This window comes from Bombina bombina, chromosome 1 (assembly GCF_027579735.1).
Source record: "Bombina bombina isolate aBomBom1 chromosome 1, aBomBom1.pri, whole genome shotgun sequence".
NCBI lineage: Eukaryota > Metazoa > Chordata > Amphibia > Anura > Bombinatoridae > Bombina > Bombina bombina.
The window spans coordinates 677970840-677994072 of record NC_069499.1 but is presented as its reverse complement, the minus strand read 5'-3'; the positions used below and the strand labels follow the sequence as shown (position 1 = coordinate 677994072).

The 23233-nt window shown below is 41.8% G+C and overlaps 1 protein-coding gene across 1 annotated transcript in view; it reads right to left on the bottom strand.

Moving 5' to 3' along the window:
* Positions 1 to 23233, bottom strand: part of MTM1 (myotubularin 1) — a 536532-nt gene that overhangs the window by 87773 nt on the left and 425526 nt on the right. Inside the window, exons 9-12 of the mRNA XM_053699155.1 lie at positions 20653 to 20841; positions 5366 to 5551; positions 3396 to 3602; positions 2219 to 2311 (exon numbers count right to left, since the gene is read on the bottom strand). Of these exons, the coding sequence (XP_053555130.1) occupies positions 2219 to 2311; positions 3396 to 3602; positions 5366 to 5551; positions 20653 to 20841 (675 nt within the window). The remainder of the gene's footprint in view (positions 1 to 2218; positions 2312 to 3395; positions 3603 to 5365; positions 5552 to 20652; positions 20842 to 23233) is intronic.

The window sequence follows — 23233 nt, the reverse complement described above, 5'->3', positions numbered from 1 at the left end:
CATCCAAGCGAGCAGAAGTCTTCATCCAGACAGCATCTTCTATCTTCATCCATCCGGCATCTTCTATCTTCATCCATCCGGCCCGCGGAGCGGGTCCATCTTCAAGACATCCGGCGCGGAGCATCCTCTTCTTCCGATGGTCAACGAAGAATGAAGTTTCCCTTTAAGGTACATCATCCAAGATGGCGTCCCTTACATTCCGATTGGCTAATTCCAATAGGAATTAAAGTGTAAAAAATCCTATTGGTTGGAGCAATCAGCCAATAGGATTGAGCTTTCATCCTATTGGCTGATCCAATCAACCAATAGGATTGAACTCACATTCTATTGGCTGGTAGGAACAGCCAATAGAATGCGAGCTCAATCCTATTGGCCGATTGGATCAGCCAATACTATTTTTTCACCTTTAATTCCTATTGGCTGCTAGAATTCTATCAGCCAATCGGAATGTAAGTGACGCCATCTTGGATGATGTACCTTAAAGGGAAACTTCATTCTTTGTTGACCATCGGAAGAAGAGGATGCTCCACGCCGGATGTCTTGAAGATGGACCCACTCCACGCTGGATGGATGAAGATAGAAGATGCCATCTGGATGATGACTTCTGCCCACTTCGATGAGGACTTCGCCGGCTGGATGTTTGGTCTTCCAAAACTTTAAGTGGATCGTCGGGGGTTAGTGATAGTGTTTTTTTTAAGGGTTTTTTGGGTGGGTTTTATTTTTAAATTAGGGTTTGGGCAATGTAAAAGAGCTAAATGCCCTTTTAAGGGCAATGCCCATCCAAATGCCCTTTTCAGGGCAATGGTTAGCTTAGGTTTATTTAGATAGGTTTTTATTTGGGGGGTTTGGTTGGGTGGGTGATGGATTTTACTGTTGGGGGGTGTTTGTATTTTTTCTTACAGGTAAAAGAGCCGATTTCTTTGGGGCTATGCCCCGCAAAAGACCCTTTTAAGGGCCATTGGCAGTTTAGTGTAGGCTAGGTTTTTTTTTTATTTTGGGGGGGGGCTTTTTTAATTTTGATAGGGCTATTAGATTAGGAGTAATTAATTTTTATTTTTGATAATTTCTTTTTTATTTTGTGTAATTAAGTGTTTATTATTTTTGTAATTTAGATAATTGTATTTTATTAATTTATTTAATTTTATTGTAATGTTAGGTGTTAGTGTAACTCAGGTTAGGTTTTATTTTACAGGTAAATTTGTATTTTTTTTAACTAGGTAGTTAGTAAATAGTTAATAACTATTTACTAACTAGTCTACATAGTTAAAATAAATACAAACTTACCTGTGAAATAAAAATAAAACCTAAGCTAACTACAATGTAACTGTTTTATTGTAGCTAGCTTAGGGTTTATTTTACAGGTATTTTTTTTTTAAATAGGAAGTATTTAGTTATTAATAGTAAGTTTTATTTAGAATTATTTTAATTATGTTAAAGTTAGGGGGTGTTAGGGTTACGTTAGGGTTAGACTTAGGGTTAGGGTTACGTTAGGGGTTAATATATTTATTTAGTGTTAGTGATGTAGGAGGCCAGGGGTTTAGGGGTTAATAACTTTAGTACAGTGGCGGGGCGGCAAATTAGGGGTTAATAAGTGTAGGCAGTTGGGGGCGGCAGATTAGGGGTTAATAAGTTTATGTTGGTGGAGGCGACATTGGGGGCGGCAGATTAGGGGTTAATAAGTGTAGGTATGTGGCGGCGACGTTGGGGACGGCAGATTAGGGGTTAATAAATTTATGTAGGTGGCGGCGACATTGGGGGCGGCAGATTAGGGGTTGAAAAGTGTAATGTAGGTGGCGGTGATGTTAGGGGCGGCAGATTAGGGGTGTTTAGACTTGGGGTTTATGTTAAGGTGTTAGGTTTAAACATACATTTTTTTTCCCCCATAGACATCAATGGGGCTGCGTTACAGAGCTTTTCATTCGCAGCTTTTTTTTAGCCGGCTCTCCCGATTGACGTCTATGAGGAAATCGTGTACGAGCAAGTCAAAACCCCGCTTGTATTTGGGTGAAGCATGGAGCTAAACGCAACCATATCGCCCGCACAAGCCGTTTTTTTGCAAACCTGTAATAGCAGCGCTATGAAAGGTGAGCGGTGAAAATAACGTACAAGTAATTAGCGAGCCAGCCATAACGCAAAACTCGTAATCTGGCTGTAAGAAATTAGAAACTATTAGTTTAATATTCAGTTTAGTACACAGATGGACCATGTACCACGTTACCTGTTTTGACATCTGCCACACACAGTCGATAAACTGAAGAAAGATAGGGGACCGATCTGCATCAGCGTGATTCTTGTCACCATGTCCTATTCGCTGAAATTAAACCAAGTGTACAGGTAAAATATAATTCCATACACAGATAATAATCAATGCATTTCTAAATGTTTTTTTTTCTTTTAAAGGGACAGTAAAGTCAAACTGAACTTTTCATGATTTAGCATGCAGTCTTAAACAACTTTCTAATTTACTTCTATTATCAAATTTGGTTTGTTTATTTTGTATCCTCTGTTGAAGAGTAAAGCTAGGTAGGCTGATAGAAGCTTAGGCGTGTCCATGTGTCTTTAGCTTTCTATGGCAGCTGTGTTTGCAACTATGTATAACACTGTTACAAACATTGTTTCAATTATGGCAAGACGTGTGCATGCTCCTGAGCTCATAGGATTATTTTTTTAACAAAGGATACCAAGAGAACTAAGTAAATTTTATAATATAAGTAAACTGGAAAGTTGTTCGAAATTTCACGGTTTATCAAATCCATTTCAGTTTAGTTTTGATTTTATAATCCCTTTAAATTGCCAAAAAAACAAGTGGAGCGGACAGTCCATATAATAAAAGCAAAAATTTATTGTTTCAAAAGCGTTAAAATACAGGAACAAGCAGGAATAGACAGAGTAGGTGCATCACCTAAACTGGCTTACGCGTTTTGCCGTAGTCATAGCCCTTTAAATTGCAACATACCAAAATTTTGTATATCTGCCAAAATGCAGATTTAAAAACTACAAGTTTTATCCATGAAATAGAAGTAGAACAAAGAGAAAAGATAAAGAGTGATATTTAGTGTGTACACATAATATTTATACCTTTGATCATTTAATTTATCAGCGCATATGAAATTAGCCCAATGGTCATGAACAATGTCAATGCATCAATGTAATTAGTGTGGGCATTGTAAAATATGCAGGTTTAATTGCTCATGCCAATCAATCCCTGTGTGTAGCTTATTTATTTAGTAAATCTTATAAATACATTTATTATAAGGTAAAAACATTTTAAGCATGTGTTGGAACTGTACAAATTGCACAGGGAAACAAGCATATATGAAAATAAAATAACATTATGTTGCTGTGTATCTTATACTAAACACATAGTTAAAGACTTCCTGTTCATTAATACACACCGATGAAAACTTGTGTCCAAAGCTTATCCACTCCTTTTGCACCAACACTTCAAAGCCGACTATAGTTCTATAATAGCTATCCAGCATTAACATTGCTAGAGAAGTTAGTTGTGCAGTTCTGTCCCAGCCATCGCTACAATGCACCATAACAGAGCTTTTCCCAGAAGCCACCTTGTCTGCTACCTGGATTGCTCCGGTCAGGACAAGCTAAAGAAAACAAATTACATCATGAGCTACATAATACTTCTGTTGTCTTAAATTGTTTTCTGGGCCTAATAAACGTATTCAAGCACTGGCCTATGCTTAAAGGGACATGAAAGCCATTCATTTTCTTGTGTGAATCAGACAGAACATACACTTCTAAAAAAAAAGTTTCCAATTTGCTTCTAATATCAAATACGATTTGTTCCAATGCTTTTCTTTGTTGAAGAGATATCTAGACAGGCATCTGGAGCACTACAGGCAGGAAATAGTGCTGCCATTTAGTGCTCTTGCAAAAGGATAACACTCTTGCAAAACTGCTGCCATATAGTGCTCTAGACACGTGCACGCTTCTGAGCTTACATTCCTACTTTTCAACAGAAGATACCAAAAGAACAAAGAAAATGTGATAATAGAAGTAAATTAGAAAGTTGGTTAAAACTACATGTTCGATCTGAATTATGAATGCAAAAATGTGGGTTTTACGTTCCTTTAATGGGACATCTTCATATAGACTGTTACAAATAACTTATCTCAAATTAAATTATATTACAAATAGGAAAAGAAGAACACAGTATGTATTTAATTTATATGTGTGGAAGGTACAAAATGCCTTTGCTTTTCTACCATACATGGGAGTGAGAGAGAGTATGAGAGTGAGAGAGAGTACGAGAGAGAGAGAGTACGAAAGAGAGAGAGAGTACGAGAGAGAGAGAGAGAGAGTACGAGAGAGAGTACGAGAGAGAGTACGAGAGAGAGAGAGAGAGTACGAGAGAGAGAGAGAGAGTACGAGAGAGAGAGAGTACGAGAGAGAGAGAGTACGAGAGAGAGAGAGAGAGAGTACGAGAGAGAGAGAGAGAGAGTACGAGAGAGAGAGAGAGTACGAGAGAGAGAGTACGAGAGAGAGAGAGAGTACGAGAGAGAGAGAGTACGAGAGAGAGAGAGAGTACGAGAGAGAGAGAGTACGAGAGAGAGAGTACGAGAGAGAGAGAGTACGAGAGAGAGAGAGAGAGTACGAGAGAGAGAGAGAGAGAGAGTACGAGAGAGAGAGAGAGTACGAGAGAGAGAGAGAGTACAAGAGAGAGAGAGTACGAGAGAGAGAGAGTACAAGAGAGAGAGAGTACAAGAGAGAGAGAGTACAAGAGAGAGAGAGTACAAGAGAGAGAGAGTACAAGAGAGAGAGAACGATAGAGAGAACGAGAGAGTATGAGAGAGTAAGAGAGAGAGAGAGTACGAGAGAGAGAGAGTACGAGAGAGAGAGAGTACGAGAGAGAGAGAGTACGAGAGAGAGAGAGTACGAGAGAGAGAGAGTACAAGAAAGAGAGAGTACAAGAAAGAGAGAGTACAAGAGAGAGAGAGTACAAGAGAGAGAGAGTACAAGAGAGAGAGAGTACAAGAGAGAGAGAGTACAAGAGAGACAGAGTACAAGAGAGACAGAGTACGAGAGAGAGAGTACGAGAGAGAGAGTACGAGAGAGAGAGAACGATAGAGAGAACGAGAGAGAGAGAGTACAAGAGAGAGAGAGTACAAGAGAGAGAGAGTACAAGAGAGAGAGAGTACAAGAGAGAGAGAGTACAAGAGAGAGAGAGAGAGTACAAGAGAGAGAGAGAGTACAAGAGAGAGAGAGTACGAGAGAGACAGAGTACGAGAGAGAGACAGAGTACGAGAGAGAGAGAGTACGAGAGAGAGAGAACGATAGAGAGAACGAGAGAGAGATAGAGAAATAGTTAACTTACATCGATATATATATAGCAAAATAGTTAATTTACCTTGATATGTTCTAACCAATGAGTTGACTCAAGACTGGAAAGCCAATGAGATTCTTCTACATTTGGGTAAACTATATCCTTTAGTTTCTTTAGGGACTCCCTCATCACATGAATGTTATGGATATCAAGAAACACTAGCTCGGCATTTGGATATGCATCCTCACTCTCATAACCTCCACCAGTAGCCTAAAACAAAGAGACAGAAAAATGCCAGATTGATTTAAATGCAGATATATTTTGTTTGTCATCTAAATGTATGTAATATGGTTTAGTATTTTTTTCCACAATAGGATTATTTATAGAGAAGACACCAGCCAAGTTATTGTTACTAACATCAGTTTCACAAGCCTCACAAGCAACTAACATCAGTTTCACAAGCCTCACAAGCAACTAACATCAGAATCCCAGATTTGCAAAACAATTTCACAAGGAAAACCACCTGAATGATCTCTCCAATCAAGATATTTGATGCATTTATTTTTTAATTCTGTTAAGCTTTTCCTCTCTGCCTCTGGCTCAGACTTCTCCTCCCCCACTACTTCACTACCAGGAATGTTCACTTTACACCTCTCTTCTCACAGCCTCACAAGCAACCAACATCAGTTTCACTAGCCTCAAAAGCAACCAACATCAGTTTCACAAGCCTCAAAAGCAACTAACATCAGAATCCCAGATTTGCAAAACAATTTCACAAGCACTTGCCCACCATCCTTCCCTCCACCACCTACCCTGGTTTTTACCTTAATATATATATATATATAAACACCTCCTAACAATAACTAGATGCAGCTGTCACAAATGAACCAAGATAGATAAACTACTTCATATTCACAGCCTCTGTACTGACACTCTACCACATTCTCTTGTTTCCCTATTCCTCACTAATTCTCAGTTCACCCTGCCCTATATCAGAATAATTTCCCCTCTCCCATTCCTTCTGTGTCCATTCCCTCTCCTGTAGATTGTAAGCTTGAGAGCCTTTCTACCTGTAGGCCCCTTTGTATTTAAAGTGAACTACTACTGATTGTGCTCAAGGGCAGGGCATTCCTCTCCTTTTGTATAACTCAATTATTGCACCAACAACTGTAATGTACCCCAATACTGTACTTGTTTGGTAATGCAATGCATCCCTGTAATGTTTTATATAATATATAATCTGCTGGTGCTTTATAAATAACCGATAATAATAATAATTGCTAGCTTGGTTTGGAAAAAACAGAATTTATGCTTACCTGATAAATTACTTTCTCTTACGGTGTATCCAGTCCACGGATTCATCCTTACTTGTGGGATATTCTCAATCCCTACAGGAAGTGGCAAAGAGAGCACACAGCAGAGCTGTCCATATAGCTCCCCTCAGGCTCGGGCCCCCCCCAGTCATTCAACCGACGGTTAGGAGAAAATGGAGAAACCATAGGGTGCAGTGGTGACTGTAGTTTTACAAAAATAAATTTGAACCTGACTTAATTGCCAGGGCGGGCCGTGGACTGGATACACCGTAAGAGAAAGTAATTTATCAGGTAAGCATAAATTTTGTTTTCTCTTACATGGTGTATCCAGTCAACGGATTCATCCTTACTTGTGGGATACCAATACCAAAGCTTTAGGACACGGATGAAGGGAGGGAACAAGTCAGGTAACCTAAACGGAAGGCACCACTGCTTGCAAAACCTCTCTCCCAAAAATAGCCTCCGAAGAAGCAAAAGTATCGAATTTGTAAAATTTGGCCTTACAAATCTGTTCAACAGAAGCCTCATTCTTGAAAGCCCATGTGGAAGCCACAGCTCTGGTGGAATGAGCTGTAATTCATTCAGGAGGCTGCTGTCCAGCAGTCTCATAAGCCAATCAGATGATGCTTTTCAGCCAGAAGGAGAGAGAGGTAGCAGTCGCTTTCTGACCTCTCCTCTTACCAGAATAGACAACAAACATGGATGATGTTTGTCTGAAATCTTTAGTTGCATTTAAATAGAATTTTAAAGCACGAACCACATCCAGATTGTGTAACAGTCGTTCCTTCTTAGAAACTGGATTAGGGCACAGTGAAGGAACAATGATTTCCTGGTTAATATTCTTATTAGAAACCACTTTTGGAAGGAAACCAGGTTTAGTACGCAAAACAACCTTATCTGCATGGAACAACAGATAGGGTGAATTACACTGTAAAGCAGACAATTCAGAAACTCTTCGAGCAGAAGAAATAGCTACCAAAAACAAAACTTTCCAAGATAATAACTTAATATCTATGGAATGCAAAGGTTCAAACGGAACCCCTTGAAGAACTGAAATAACTAAATTTAGACTCCATGGAGGAGCCACAGGTCTGTAGACAGGCTTGATTCTAACTAGGGCCTATGGAAACGCCTGAACGTCTGGTACAGCTGCCAGACGCTTGTGTAACAGGATAGACAGAGCAGATATCTGTCCCTTTAAGGAACTAGCTGACAATCCTTTCTCCATACCTTCTTGGAGAAAAGACAATATCCTTGGAATCCTAACCTTACTCCACGAGTAACCCTTGGATTCGCACCAACAAAGATATTTCCGCCATATCTTATGGTAAATTTTCCTGGTGACAGGCTTTCTGGCCTGGATCAGAGTATCTATAACCGATTCAGAGAACCCACGCTTAGCTAGAATTAAGCGTTCAATCTCCAAGCAGTCAGTTGCAGAGAAACTAGATTTGGATGCTTGAAGGGACAATGAATTAGAAGATCCTGCCTCGATGGCAGTTTCCATGGTGGAACCGATGACATGTCCACTAGGTCTGCATACCAAGTCCTGCGTGGCCACGCAGGCGCTATCAGAATTACCGAAGCCTTCTCCTGTTTGATTCTGGCAACTAGCCGAGGTAGAAGAGGAAATGGTGGAAAGACATAAGCTAGACTGAATGACCAAGGCGCTACTAAAGCATCTATCAATGCCGCCTTGGGATCCCTGGACCTGGATCCGTAAAGGGGAAGTTTGGTGTTCTGACGGGACGCCATCAGATCCAATTCTGGAATGCCCCATAGCTGGGTCAACTGAGCAAAAACCTCCGGGTGGAGTTCCCACTCCCCCGGATGGAAAGTCTGACGACTCAGAAAATCCGCCTCCCAGTTGTCTACTCCTGGGATGTGAATTGCAGATAGATGGCAGGAGTGATCCTCTGCCCATTTGATGATCTTGGTTACTTCCTTCATCGCTAGGGAACTCTTTGTTCCTCCCTGATGATTGATGTACGCTACAGTCGTGATGTTGTCCGACTGAAATCTGATGAATTTGGCCTCCGCTAGTTGAGGCCATGCCTGGAGCGTATTGAATATCGCTCTCAGTTCCAAAATGTTTATTGGGAGAAGAGATTCTTCCCGAGACCATAGACCCTGAGCTTTCAGGGAGTCCCAGACCGCACCCCAGCCTAACAGACTGGCATCGGTCGTGACAATGATCCACTCCGGTCTGCGGAAGCTCATTCCCTGAGACAGGTGATCCTGAGACAACCACCAGAGAAGAGAGTCTCTGGTTTTCTGGTCCATTTGTATTTGAGGAGACAAATCTGCATAATCCCCATTCCACTGTTTGAGCATGCACAGTTGCAGTGGTCTTAGATGAATTCGGGCAAAAGGGACAACGTCCATTGCCGCAACCATTAAACCGATTACCTCCATGCACTGAGCCACAGAAGGCCAAGGAATGGAATGAAGAACTCGGCAAGTATTCAAAAGTTTTGACTTCCTGACCTCTGTCAGAAAGATTTTCATTTCTACTGAGTCTATTAGTGTTCCCAGGAAGGGAACCCTTGTGATTGGGGACAGAGAACTTTTTTCGACGTTCACCTGTGAGACCTTAGAAAGGCCAGAACAATGTCCGTATGAGCCTTGGCTCTGTGAAAAGACGACGTCTGTATTAAGATGTCGTCTAGGTAAGGTGCTACTGCAATGCCCCGCGGTCTTAGTACGGCTAGAAGGGACCCTAGCACCTTTGTGAAAATTCTGGGAGCGGTGGCCAACCCGAAAGGAAGTGCCACGAACTGGTAATGCGTATCCAGAAGGCGAACCTTAGGAACTGATGATGATCTTTGTGGATAGGAATATGTAGGTACGCATCCTTTAGAGCCACGGTAGTCATATATTGACCTTCCAGGATCATTGGGAAGATTATCCGAATGGTTTCCATTTTGAAAGATGGAACTCTGAGGAATTTGTTTAGAATTTTTAGATCCAGGATTGGCCTGAAAGTTCCTTCCTTTTTGGGAACTACAAACAGGTTTGAGTAAAATCCCAGTCCTTGTTCTGCAATTTGAACTAGGTGTATCACTCCATCTTTAGAAGATCTTCTACACAGCGTAAGAACGCCTGTTTCTTTGTCTGGTCTGAAGACATACGAGAAATGTGGAACCTTCCCCTTGGGGGAGAGTCCTTGAATTCTAGAAGATACCCCTGAGCAACAATTTCTAACGCTCAGGGATCTGGAACATCTCTTGCCCAAGCCTGAGCAAAGAGAGAAAGTCTGCCCCCTACTAGATCCGGTCCCGGATCGGGGGCTACCCCTTTCATGCTGTCTTGGCAGCAGGTGCAGGCTTCTTGGCCTGTTTACCCTTGTTCCAGCCCTGCAAGAGTTTCCAGGTTGCTTTGGGCTGTGAAGCGTTACCCTCCTGCTTTGCGGCAGCAGAGGTTGAAGCAGGTCCGCTCCTGAAGTTGCGAAAGGAGCGACAATTAGCCTTGTTTTTGGCCTTAAACGGTCTATCCTGCGGGAGGGCATGGCCCTTCCCCCCAGTGATATCCGCGATAATTTCTTTCAACTCGGGACCAAAAAGGGTCTTCCCCTTGAAAGGAATGTTTAGTAACTTTGTTTTGGACGACACGTCAGCCGACCATGATTTGAGCCAAAGCTCTCTTCGCGCCATAATGGCAAAACCTGAATTTCTCGCCGCTAACTTAGCTAATTGGAAAGCGGCATCAGTGATAAAAGAATTAGCTAGCTTTAGAGCGTGAATTCTATCCATGACTTCGTCATATGAAGTCTCCCTCTGGAGCGACTCCTCCAGCGCCTCAAACCAAAAAGCCGTTGCAGTAGTTACAGGAATAATGCAGGCAATTGGTTGAAGAAGGAAACCTTGCTGAACAAACATTTTCTTCAGCAAACCTTCCAATTTTTTATCCATAGGGTCTTTGAAAGCACAACTGTCTTCTATTGGTATAGTTGTACGCTTAGCAAGTGTTGAATCTGCTCCCTCTACCTTAGGGACCGTCTGCCACGCGTCCCGCCTGGAGTCATTTATGGGAAACATTTTCTTAAAGATAGGGGGGGAACAAAAGGTACACCTGGTCTCTCCCACTCCCTAGTCACAATAGCCGCCACCCTCTTCGGGATCGGAAACGCATCAGTGTATACATGTATATAAAAACCTGTCCATTTTACACAATTTTTCTGGGACCACCATGGGGTCACAATCATCCAGCATAGCTAAAACCTCCTTAAGCAGGACGCGGAGGTGTTCCAGCATAAATTTAAACGCTAAGGAATCTGACTCTGCCCGCTGAGAAACTTTTCCTGTGTCAGAAATGTTTCCCTCGAACAGACCGTCCCTCACTGCCAATTCAGAGTGTTGTGAGGGTACTACAGATAAATCATCCAAAGCTTCTGATTGCTCATCCTCTTCTTAAAACTGAGCTATTACGCTTCTTTGGAAAAACTGGCAGTTTGGATAAAAATGCTGCAAGGGAATTATCCATGACTGCTGCTAATTGTTGTAAGGTAATAGGGGCCAATGCGCTAGAGGTACTAGGCATCGCTTGCGTGGGAGTAACTGGTGTCGACACATGGGGAGAGGAAGGAGGACTATCCTCGTTACCTTCCGTTAAAGAATCATCTTGGGCTACATTTTTAAGTGTCACTGCATGGTCTTTAAAATGTTTAGATACCTTAGCACACTTTAAACACAAATGCAATGGGGGTACCGCCATGGCTTTTAAACACATAGAACAGGGTCTATCTGAAGGCTCAGACATGTTTGACAGACTTAGACAGCACTCAAATACAGTAAAAAACACTTTTTGAAAAAAACGTTACTGTGCCTTTAAATAATAAAAAGCGCACACTTTTTTACCAAATTTCCAAAAAACATCCAATCTTTATGAAATTTTCACCACATGATCCTAATGCTTTGAAATGATTGCACACAAAGTTTCAAGACAATTAACCCCTTATTGCCCAAACCGGAGCAAATTGAAGCAGGCTACCGGTTTAACACACTACAGCACGATGCCACAGTCTCTGCTGTGGCCCTACCTTCCTTGGGGATTAGTTTTGGACGAAAATAAGCCTCCTTGGAGTCCTCCTGCAATCTCTGGACTCTACACGTGAAGCTGCATGAAGCTGTCTTGCAAAAGAACTGCGCAACTGAGGCACGAAAATGAGGCCCCCTCCCTCTTCACTCCGGAGTTGTGGGGCCTTCCTAAGCCAAATTAGGTGTCTAAAAATATGCCAGGCGTATCAAAACCCCAAACAGTGTTCCAAACATAAAAAACACTAGTGCAAATATGAGATTATAGTAATAAAATAATCGACTTAGCCCATAACAGTGTCCACCAGTATTTAAGCCCTTTAATTAAGCCATCCTTCTATACTGAGCCTCAGAATATGGCTTACCTTCCCACATGGGGATTTCTGTCAGTCTTCTAGCATTACCAAGTCTTGTTAGAAAAAAAGTGACTGAGCATACCTTAAGCAGTTAAGCCTGCAAACTGTTCCCCCCAACTGAAGTTCTCCGGTACTCAACAGTCCTGTGTGGGAACAGCAATGGATTTTAGTTACAACATGCTAAAATCTTTTTCCTCTCAGCAGAAATCTTCATCACTTTCTGCCTCAGAGTAAATAGTACAAACCGGCACTATTTTAAAATAACAAACTCTTGATTGAAGAAATAAAAACTACAAATCTAACACCACATACTCTTTACCCTCCCGTGGAGATGCTACTTGTTAGAGCGGCAAAGAGAATGACGGGGGGGGGGGGGGGCGGAGCCTGAGGGGAGCTATATGGACAGCTCTGCTGTGTGCTCTCTTTGCCACTTCCTGTAGGGATTGAGAATATCCCACAAGTAAGGATGAATCCGTGGACTGGATACACCATGTAAGAGAAAGGTAAGTATTTTTAAAAACCGGGCACTTTCTCATTAAACTTTACATTTACTTTAACAATCCTGCCCTGCTACAAGGTTATTAATTGATTAATGCAGGAGCTCATTCATATATATCCCGAAATAACCACAGCGAGAAAATAAAACTAAACGTAGCTTTAAAATATTAAATTTGTATGCAGATCTTTTGTAATGTAGTGCCTTATGGTTGTTAGCTAATGCACACACACATTTATATATATATATATACACATATATATATATATATATATATATATATATATATATATATACATAAAACAAGGTGGACAAAAAGCAATGTTTTTTTTATTTTAAATCCATTTTTTTAATTTTAATAGAATATTTTTAATAAAATAATTTTAGAGGTAAAATCTATCTAGAGATAGTTTTCTATTTAGCAAATATTATAATCCATATGTTATTCATCCTGAAATAAAGATTATATTTTAATTATGTAGCATGAGGCTGTATATTCATGGCTGTAATGTTAATTATTTTTATTTTTTCTGCAGATTAATCCATTCACAATGTCACGCTCTCCCAGAGTTTTCTGTAAGGTTATTTTTGGCATTTTGTTTTCTATCTAGAAGATGTTATCACATATTCTTGGTTTTGTAGTTATCAAAACTGTGACTTTGAGTCTGCATAAATACCATGCCTCTTCTTCACAGCAAAACTTTTAGAAAACAAAGATGAGAAATAGACCTTAAAGGGACATAACCCCATTTTGTAAATTTTATGATTAAGATAGCGCATACAATTTTAAATTTGATTAATTCTCTTAGTATCCTTTGCTGAAGGAGCAGGAATGCACTACTGGGAGCTAGATGAACACATTGGGTTAGCCAATAACAAGAAGCATATATGTGCAGCCACAATCAGCAGCTAGCTCCCAGTACTGCATTGCTGTACCTGATAGGTATGCTAGGGAACAAAGCAAATTAGATAATAATAAAAGTACATTGTAAAGTTCACTCAAATTTAATGTATACAGAATCAACCCCTTAGTTTCAAGAAGCTCAATGAATAAGATTGGTTGGAGTTCAACAGATCTGCTCAAGGATCCAAGTGTCAGGAGGGAGGGGCAAGCAGCAAAGTGAACTGTTTTCATTTTCTGCAATGAGAATTTTTTTGTGAACATTTTTCTGCAGGTCATTTTTTAAATGAAATTAATTTTCTATTAGGCAGTTACAGTAAAGCACCATTTAAACCAGTGTTTTTCAACCAGTGTGCCGTGGCACACTAGTGTGCCGTGAGAGATCCTCAGGTGTGCCACGGCAGACTGACAACAGTGTGACATATTTTTTAAACTTTGCTTGTTTTTTACTCCAAGTGCAGGGGTAGTTTGTAGGAGGCCTGGCATAACAGCACAATGGGATGGTGGTGTGCCACAGGATTTTTTAATGTAAAAAAGTGTGCCACGGCAAAAAAAAGTTAAAAATCACTGATTTAAACTACAATGTATTGCTTAACTGGAGAATAAAGCCATTTTTAAAGTTTTATAATATATTACAGCAGCTGAAAATCTCATTGCCAATTAGCTGCAGATGAGAAAAAAAAGAAAAAAAAAAAAGTAATTGTTAAGATTTTAAAATGTCTAGAATAAATTTGTTTCCTTTGCTCTTGGTCTAACATAAGGTAAAAATGTAGTAATAAAAAGGTGCATTGCTCACAAAAAATGTCCTATTCAGGAGCCACAGCTAGGGGATGTGTCTTAAAAAAATCCACGAGAACCAATCCTGCTCCATATTTTACTTTTCGCTTTAAACAGTGCTTTCTTCTGGTTGCTCTTGGTTAGGAAAACTTACAAAGAGCAGCCAGAACACAACACTGTGTTAAGAGAACAGCCTGATGTGGAGCAACTCTGCAAATTGAAAGAGCTAACAGTTCCTGCATATGTCCTGTCCTTTCTGCCAACCTGCTGCATTTTATGCGATGACATCTCACATCACAGCATGTTCTGCCTTTGGGGTGAAGCCTAGTGTGTTGGTTAAATAAAAATATTTAAATTGTTATTAACCCCTTCACTACTGGGACTTTCAGAGAAGAACTTCCCCAAAATACAGATTTTTTTTTAGCATTTTTGCTATCGCTCCATTTAAACAGAAATAGAGCCTTGAGTTTTTTATTTACCTGTCAAAGCTAAATATTATTTTTAAGTAGACGACCCAAGGTATTGATCTAGGCCCATTTGCCACCATTTCACTGCCAAATGCTATCATATTAAAAAAAAATTTGGTTTCTCGCTGAAATTATTTACATACCGCTTGTGCAATCATGACGTAAATTATTGTAAAAGCTTCTCTGGGATCCCCTTTGTTCAAAAATAGCAGGCTTATATGGCTTTGCCATTTCTTTTTGGTAATTAGAAGGCCGATAATTGCAGCTGTGCACCACACTTTTAATATTCCCAGCATTGAAATAGTTAATCAAGTAGCTTTTAAGGTTAATTTTAGCTTTAATGTAGAGATTACCCTCTCACTTGGCACTTCCCACCCCTGATCCCTCCCAATCAGCTCTCTTTCCTCCCTCACCCCCCACTGGTCACCACTATCTTAGGTACTGGCAGAAAGTTTGTCAATATGAAGATTTAAGGAATTTTTAAAATAAAATAATCAGACAAAAGGCCTAGAAAGGATTCAACACCAATTTTAAGTGCAGCTGATGGTAGCAAATAGGTTGCACCCATGGGTGTCTGAGGGACTCTAAACAAGAGAGTCAGGTATCAATTTTAAGGTGCCAGTTGCCCCCCTGGGGCTTAGCTTTGTCAAGCAATAGTTAGGTTAAAATACATCAAACCCATGGTAAGTCTACAGCACCTTTAAAATCCATAATTTATTTCAACAAATTAAAAAATACAGATGTATATGCAATGTTTTGGGCACACAATCCCTTAAAGAGATACTGAACCCAAAATATTTCTTTCGTGATTCAGATAGAGCATGAAATTTTAAGCAACTTTTTAATTTACTCCTATTATCAAATTTTCTTCATTCTCTTGGTATCTTTATTTGAAATGCAAGAATATAAGTTTAGATGCCGGCCCAATTATGCAACAGACGCTCCTTCTTAGAAGTAGGATTAGGACATAATAAAGGAACAACAATTTCCTGATTAATATTGTTATTTGAAACAACCTTAGGAAGGAACCCAGGTTTAGTACGTAGAACCACCTTATCAGAATGGAAAATAAGATAAGGCGAGTCACATTATAATGCTGAAAGCTCAGAAACTCTACGAGCAGAAGAAATAGCAACCAAAAACAAAACTTTCCAAGATAACAACTTAATATCTATGGAATGCATGGGTTCAAACGGAACCCCTTGAAGAACATTAAGGACTAAATTCAAACTCCAGGGTGGAGCAATTGGTCTAAAGACAGGCTTAATTCTGGTTAGAGCCTGACAAAAAGACTGAACATCAGGAACATCTGCCAAACGTTTGTGTAGCAAAATTGACAAAGCAGAAATCTGTCCCTTTAAGGAACTCGCTGATAACCCTTTCTCCAATCCTTCTTGGAGAAAAGACAGAATCCTGGGACTCCTAACTTTACAGGAGTAAAGTCCAGCATTCAGGTGAGATATGCAGGTCACAGTGACCGACTTCCACAGGTCACAGAAACAATCCAAAAACAGCAAAGAGTGACAGCATAATAAATTTATTGTATAGACAAACAGGGTATTAACAGCAACGTTTCGGGACCTCTGTCCCTTTCTTAAGCTGGCAGCTTGAGAAAAGGACAGAGGTCCCGAAACGTTGCTGTTAATACCCTGTTTGTCTATACAATACATTTATATGCTGTCACTCTTTGCTGTTTTTGAATCCTAACTTTACTCCATGAGTAGCCCTTGGATTCACTCCAAAAAAGATATTTACACCATATCTTATGATAGATCTTTCTAGTGACAGGCTTACGTGCCTGTATCAAAGTATCGATGACCGAATCGGAGAATCCCCGCTTAGATAAAATCAAGCGTTCAATCTCCAAGCAGTCAGCTGCAGAGAATTTAGATGTTGGAAAGGACCTTGAATGATAAGATCCTGTCTCAATGGAAGTTTCCACGGTGGCAGAGAGGACATGTCCACTAGATCTGCATATCAAGTCCTGCGTGGCCACGCAGGCGCGATCAGAATTACTGAAGCTCTCTCCTGTTTGATCCGAGCAATCACGTGGGGAAGGAGAGGAAACGGTGGAAACACATAAGCTAGGCTGAACGACCAAGGCACTGCCAAGGCATCTATCAGTTCGGCCTGAGGATCCCTTGACCTGGATCCGTATCTTGGAAGCTTGGCATTCTGTCGAGATGCTATCAGATCCAATTCCGGTCTGCCCCATCGGATAATCAGTGAGGCAAATACCTCCGGATGGAGTTCCCACTCCCCCAGATGAAAAGCCTGCCGGCTTAAGAAATACGCTTCCCAGTTGTCTACTCCTGGGATGTAGATTGCTGACAGATAACAAGAGTGGGCCTCCGCCCAACGAATTATCTTGGATACTTCTGTCATCGCTAAGGAACTCCTCGTTCCCCCCCTGATGATTGATATAAGCCACAGTCGTGATGCTGTCCGACTGGAATCTGATGAATTTGGCCGAAGCCAACTGAGGCAATGCCTGAAGCGCATTGAATATTGCTCTCAATTCCAGAATATTGATTGGAAGTAGAGACTCTACCTGAGTCCATACACCCTGAGCCTTCAGCGAATTCCAGACTGCACCACAGCTCAGAAGGCTGGCGTCCATTGTCACTATCACCCACAAGGGTTTGCGGAAACACGTCCCCTGGGACAGATGATCCGGCGACAACCACCAAAGAAGAGAGTCTTTGGTCTCTTGATCCAGATTTATCATAGTTCCCCATTCCACTGTCCAAGCATGCACAGCTGCAGTGGTCTGAGATGAAAACGAGCAAACGGAATGATGTCCATTGCCGCTACCATTAATCCAATTACCTCCATACACTGAGCCACTGATGGCCGAGGAATGGACTGAAGGGCTCGGCAAGTATTTAGAATTTTTGACTTTCTGACCTCCGTCAGAAATATTTTTATGTCTACAGGATCTATCAGAGTTCCCAAGAAGGAAACCCTTGTCCGTGGAACTAGTGAACTCTTTTCTAGGTTCACCTTCCATCTGTAAGCTCTCAGAAATGACAACACTGTGTCTGTATGAGATTTCGTCAGATGATAAGTTGACACCTGAATCAAAATATCATCCAGATAAGGCGCCACTGCTATGCCCCGCGGCCTGAGAACCGCCTGAAGGGACCCTAGAACCTTCGTGAAGATCCTGGGTGCTGTGGCCAACCCGAAGGGAAGAGCCACAAACTGAAAATGTTTGTCCAGGAAGGCAACAGATGATGATCCTTGTGGATAGGAATATGAAGATATGCATCCTTCAAGTACACGGTAGTCATATATTGACCCTCCTGGATCAATGGTAAAATTGGTCTCCATCTTGAAGGATGGAACTCTGAGAAACTTGTTTAGATTCTTGAGGTCTAAAATACGTCTGAACGTTCCCTCTTTTTTGGGAACTACGAAAAGATTTGAGTAAAATCCCTGTCCCTGTTCTAATCTTGGAACGGGACGAATTACTCCCATAGTAAAGAGGTCTTTTACACAACGTAAGAACGCCTCTCTCTTTATCTGGTTTACAGACAATTGAGAAAGAAGAAATCTCCCTCATGGGAGAACATTTTTGAATTCCAGTTGATACCCGTTGGTCACGATTTCCAGTGCCCAGGGGTCCTGAACATCTCTTACCCAAGACTGGGTAAAGAAAGAAAGTCTGCCCCCTACTAGATCCGGACCTGGATCGGGGGCCGTCCCTGCATGCTGTCTTTGTAGCAGCAACGGTCTTCTTGGGTTGCTGAACCCTTGTTCCAAGCCTGGTTGGGTCTCCAGACGGACTTGGCCTGAGAAAAATTCCCTTCCTGCTTTGCGGAGGAAGAGGAACCAGAGGGTACTCTTTTAAATTTCGAAAGGAACGAAAATTATTTTGTTTATCCCTCATCTTAACAGACTTGTCCTGAGGTAGAGCGTGACCTTTACCTCCAGTAATGTCAGAAATTATTTCCTTCAACTCGGCCCGAATAGGGTCTTCCCCTTGAAAGGAATAGCTAAGAGCTTTGACTTAGATGACAAATCAGCAGACCACGATTTTAACCATAACGCTCTATGCACCAAAATGGTAAATCCTGCATTTTTCGCCGCCAACTTAGCAATTTGAAAGGCGGCATCTGTAATAAAAGAATTAGCTAGCTTGAGAGCCCTAATTCTATCTAAAATGTCCTCTAAAGGGGTCTCAACCTTCAGAGACTCTTCTAGAGCATAAAACCAAAAAGCTTCTGCAGTAGTTACTGGAACAATGCAAGCTGTTGGTTGTAAAAGGAAACCCTGATGAATAAATAATTTCTTTAGAAGACCGTCTAACTTCTTATCCATAGGGTCTTTGAAAGCACAACTGTCCTCAAAAGGAATAGTTGTATGCTTAGCCAGGGTAGATATAGCTCCCTCCACCTTAGGGACCGACTGCCAAGAGTCCCGAATGGTGTCTGATATGGGATACATTTTCTTGAAATTAGGAGGAGGAGAGAACGGTATACCCGGTCCCCTGAACTTAAAATCTCTTAACAAGAAACTGCAGCCCTACTGACTTTAAGTATAAAACGCAGGCTTTTCAGGAATAAACCCTCAGTGATACAGGTCTACTGCTTACCCCTTCCCTTGCAGGGAAAAATGTCAGCTAGTTCTGATATAACAAGTCTCAGAAATGAAAGACTAAACATACCACAATGCTGCTTGTAGCATGATACCATTCTCCACACTGAAGATTTCTCTTGCACTACCTTCAGAAGCTCTGTGGGAACCAAAATGGATCTTAGTTACATCTGCTAAGATCATCAACCTCAGGGCAGAAATCTTCTTCATTCCATATCTCCCTGAGGAAAATTGTACTCACTGGTACCATTTAAAAAAAAATACTTCTTGATTGAAGAATCTAAAACTAACACCTCACTTTACCTCTTCCTATTACTAACACAGGCAAAGAGAATGACTGGAGGTGGAGGGAAGGGAGGAGCTATATATACAGCTCTGCTGTGGTGTTCTTTGCCACTTCCTGTTAGCAGGAGGTTAATATCCCACAAGTAAGGATGAAATCCATGAACTCGTCGTATCTTGTAGAAGAAACAAAGCTTAGCTGCCTTCTTTTTCAAATAAAGATAGCAAGAGAACAAAGAAAAATTGATAATAGGAGTAAAAAAATCAGTGTCCCTTTAATAATAATGCATGATTAGGCTTCTGCGAGCCTGAAACTTTGCATATCCATCTATATTTTTTATTATATTGAAAAGAACTATGGCTAAGGTGTTATGGACTTAACATACATTTGATGAACTTTTGGAGTTAAAGCTCCTGTCCTATTTGCACATACCCGGTGGGGATTCGGTTCAGGGGTTGTACTTTTTGTGGAATAAAATAGAGAGAGCCTGGAATAGAGCAGCAGGAGAGAAAATGTGCACTAAAAGAATACACCTATGTATACAAGATATATTTTCAACTCCCTATCCCAGATCTCAGTAAAAAGGGAAGGGCATGTGGTAGGGAAGGGCATGTGGTAGGGAAGGGCATGTGGTGGGGACTGTATGCACTATACTCCATAGCAGAGAAGCAAGGTACGCCTTATACAGGAGAGCTTGATAAATAGCATATGCAAATTAACTGCTTTGAGCCCGGAAGCAGTAGAAGACATAAAAAGACAAATACAGTTCACAAGGGTGGAATATATTAGGGACAATAAAATACATTGCATGTACCTTCCCCTAATCAAGGGTGCTGCCATTTTGGAACCCAGGTTACATGCAGGTAATCTCAAGGGGATCTGCTGCACATAAGCAAAAAGGTCAGAAAAGAATGTAGTGAAAGATTGATTTCAACATGGCGGTACCTATGACTAGAGGGAGGTGGGGCAATACTATGCTTATAAAAAGGAATTTAGTGTTTAATGTCTCTGGGAAAACTAGATAAGCTAATAGGAAGCCGTCCAGTATGTTAGAGGAAAGGAATAGAGCAGATAACAAAAGAAAGTTTCTCGAAGCAGAAACATGGATTGTGTGAAGGAAGGTAAATAAGTAAACCTATTACTTACCTTGTTTGCTACTGCATTTACATTAGGTCGTGCATCATATATTGTCAACTTCGTTGACTGACCATTCGTTTCTCTGATGATGTCCATATACTTCTCGTCATCTTTGTTGCGTTTGCCACTCATACCCACTAGTGGTTGACTGCACCTCATGATGACGGACTGGTTTTCTGGTTGCAGCCAGGACAAAACCTAGAAAATAATTTATACAAATATTGAATATAATTTTACAGATTTAACAAAGGAGCAGTTGTATAACAGATACAGTAAAAAACATAAATTATGCTTACCTGATAATTTCATTTTCTTCTGATGGAAAGAGTCCATAGCTGCATTCATTACTTTTGGGAATTAAGAACCTGGCCACCAGGAGGAGGCAAAGACAACCCAGCCAAAGGCTCAAATACTCCTCCAACTCCCCTCATCCCCCAGTCATTCTGCCGAGGAACAAGGAACAGTAGAAGAAATATCGGGGCGAAAAGGTGCGAGAAGAATATAAGGAGGCCCCACATAAAATTACAGGTGGGGAGCTGTGGACTCTTTCCATCAGAAGAAAAGGAATTTATCAGGTAAGCATAATTTATGTTTTTCTTCTTAAATGGAAAGCGTCCACAGCTGCATTCATTACTCTTGGGAAACAATACCCAAGCTATAGAGGACACTGAATGCCAAAACGGGAGGATACAATAGGCGGCCCGCCCATACTGAGAGCACCAGGCCTGAACCTCTACCCAATAAAAAATCCAGTTTCGTTCGAAGCCGAGAATTTATTTTCAAGGAAAAGCCCCAGTGACACTGGCTCCCAACCAGTCCAGAGCCAAACTAGAAGCCACAAAACGGACTCGACTGAACAGTCCACCAAGAGACACCGTCAACCAACAGACGGCCCCCCACCACTCACCTCTCACAAATAAAGGGGGAACCAGCCGAAATCCCCAAGGGGAACAAGGCAAAGGAGGACCGAGGAAACCGAAAGTCCCTTAATACAAGAAACAGCATCTCCAAGAGTGGGCCCAACACACAAAGACCCAAATGAACCCAAACAGGGAAAGAGGCCACGCCTATACCAGGCGAAACCCGGGATAATACCGGGCATGGAGACTGAAAAGACGTCCCCCTAACAACCTGCAAGCATGGAACGCATTAAAGAGGCAAAGTCCTCCCAGCGCCTGCCCATAGAATACCCAAGTATTTGACTGTGAAAGAGCGTGTAATAGACCCAGGCGAAACCCCAAGTTCGAGAACACAGAGTCCATAACAAGATGACACAGAGGGAGCTTGCAAGGAAGAAAAAGAAGAAGCAGTCATCGAGAAATGGACCGCACAAAACAGCCTCCGACAGAGGGTACGCTCCAAGCAACCTAAGCCGCCGGACCTACTCACAGGTCCCTAAAAAATGGAACACAAAGCCTCCATCGAGGCCCCCCGAGGAGAGAAAACCGTCAGAACCCGAAGGAAGAGGAAACCGTCTCCATTCAAAGGAGCAAGGAGAAAGGAAAAACCATCTCCTATCAGACTGAGCTATCAGAATAGACTCAGCAAGCTCACACATCCCAAAGGATACTGTGACCCATGAACCGCTCTGGCATCCTGACCTGCAGACCCAGCTGGGTTACCAATACAAGGGAACAAAGAATCCCGGAAATGGTACAGGAACGAGCGTAAAGATGGCAGAGCCATCCTCCCAGAGTACAAGTACAGCCCAACTCTGAAAACAGACAAGGCCATAGACCCAAGGATCTATCAACACAAGGCCCCACAATCTGACATGGAACCAGCAAGATTCCAGGTGGAACCCAGTCCACCTTAACTTCCCGACTAGGAGAAGCCCCTAAGAAGGGATCCGTCTCCCTAAGAAGAGAATATCCCCTAAAGAAAAAGGGAAGAGGTCGGAAGGGCAATAACCGTATTCAAGGCCTGAAGCCACCGGCTGAACAGCAAGAAAAAAATCCCCTCACAAGTAGTTCGCCCAACAGAGGCACAGCCAACCCATTCGCCTGCAGAGCAGAGAATCCACGGGTACACTGGCAAACTAACAGGGGAATGCAACCCTAAGGTGCACCAGAAACCCCCCACCTAACCCCAGATGACATGGGTTACTCTGTGGCAAGGAGTAATAAATACTCTGATAAACCGGGCCAACCCTGACCCAGTTAAGTAGATGGAGCAATGACACAGCTCCGGTTCCCACCAGCATGGAACATCCCGACCAGCTCTGAGAACCAAAACAATCCAAAACTGGGACAGGAGCAACGCCCCAGAAAGAGGAAGACTCAGGAAGAAAAACAGGTCTGGGTACCTAATAGTTCAGGCAACTATACCCTGGAACTAAACACCCGACTGGCCAAAAAGCCAGACAAAGGGAAAGGAGCATATCCAGAGAATCCGGACAGCGAAGAGAACTCAAAAGCCCAGACCAAAGGAAGGAACCACCCCTAGATAAAGTCCAACTCTCCAAGGAGCAAGGCTAGAAGTCAAATGAAGAGACTTTACAAGGCCACAGGACAGAAGGGATACCTCAAAGTTCCCAAAACTCTACTAGCAGGGCTAGTCTCCCCATCACATCCACACAGGCAGAGGACAC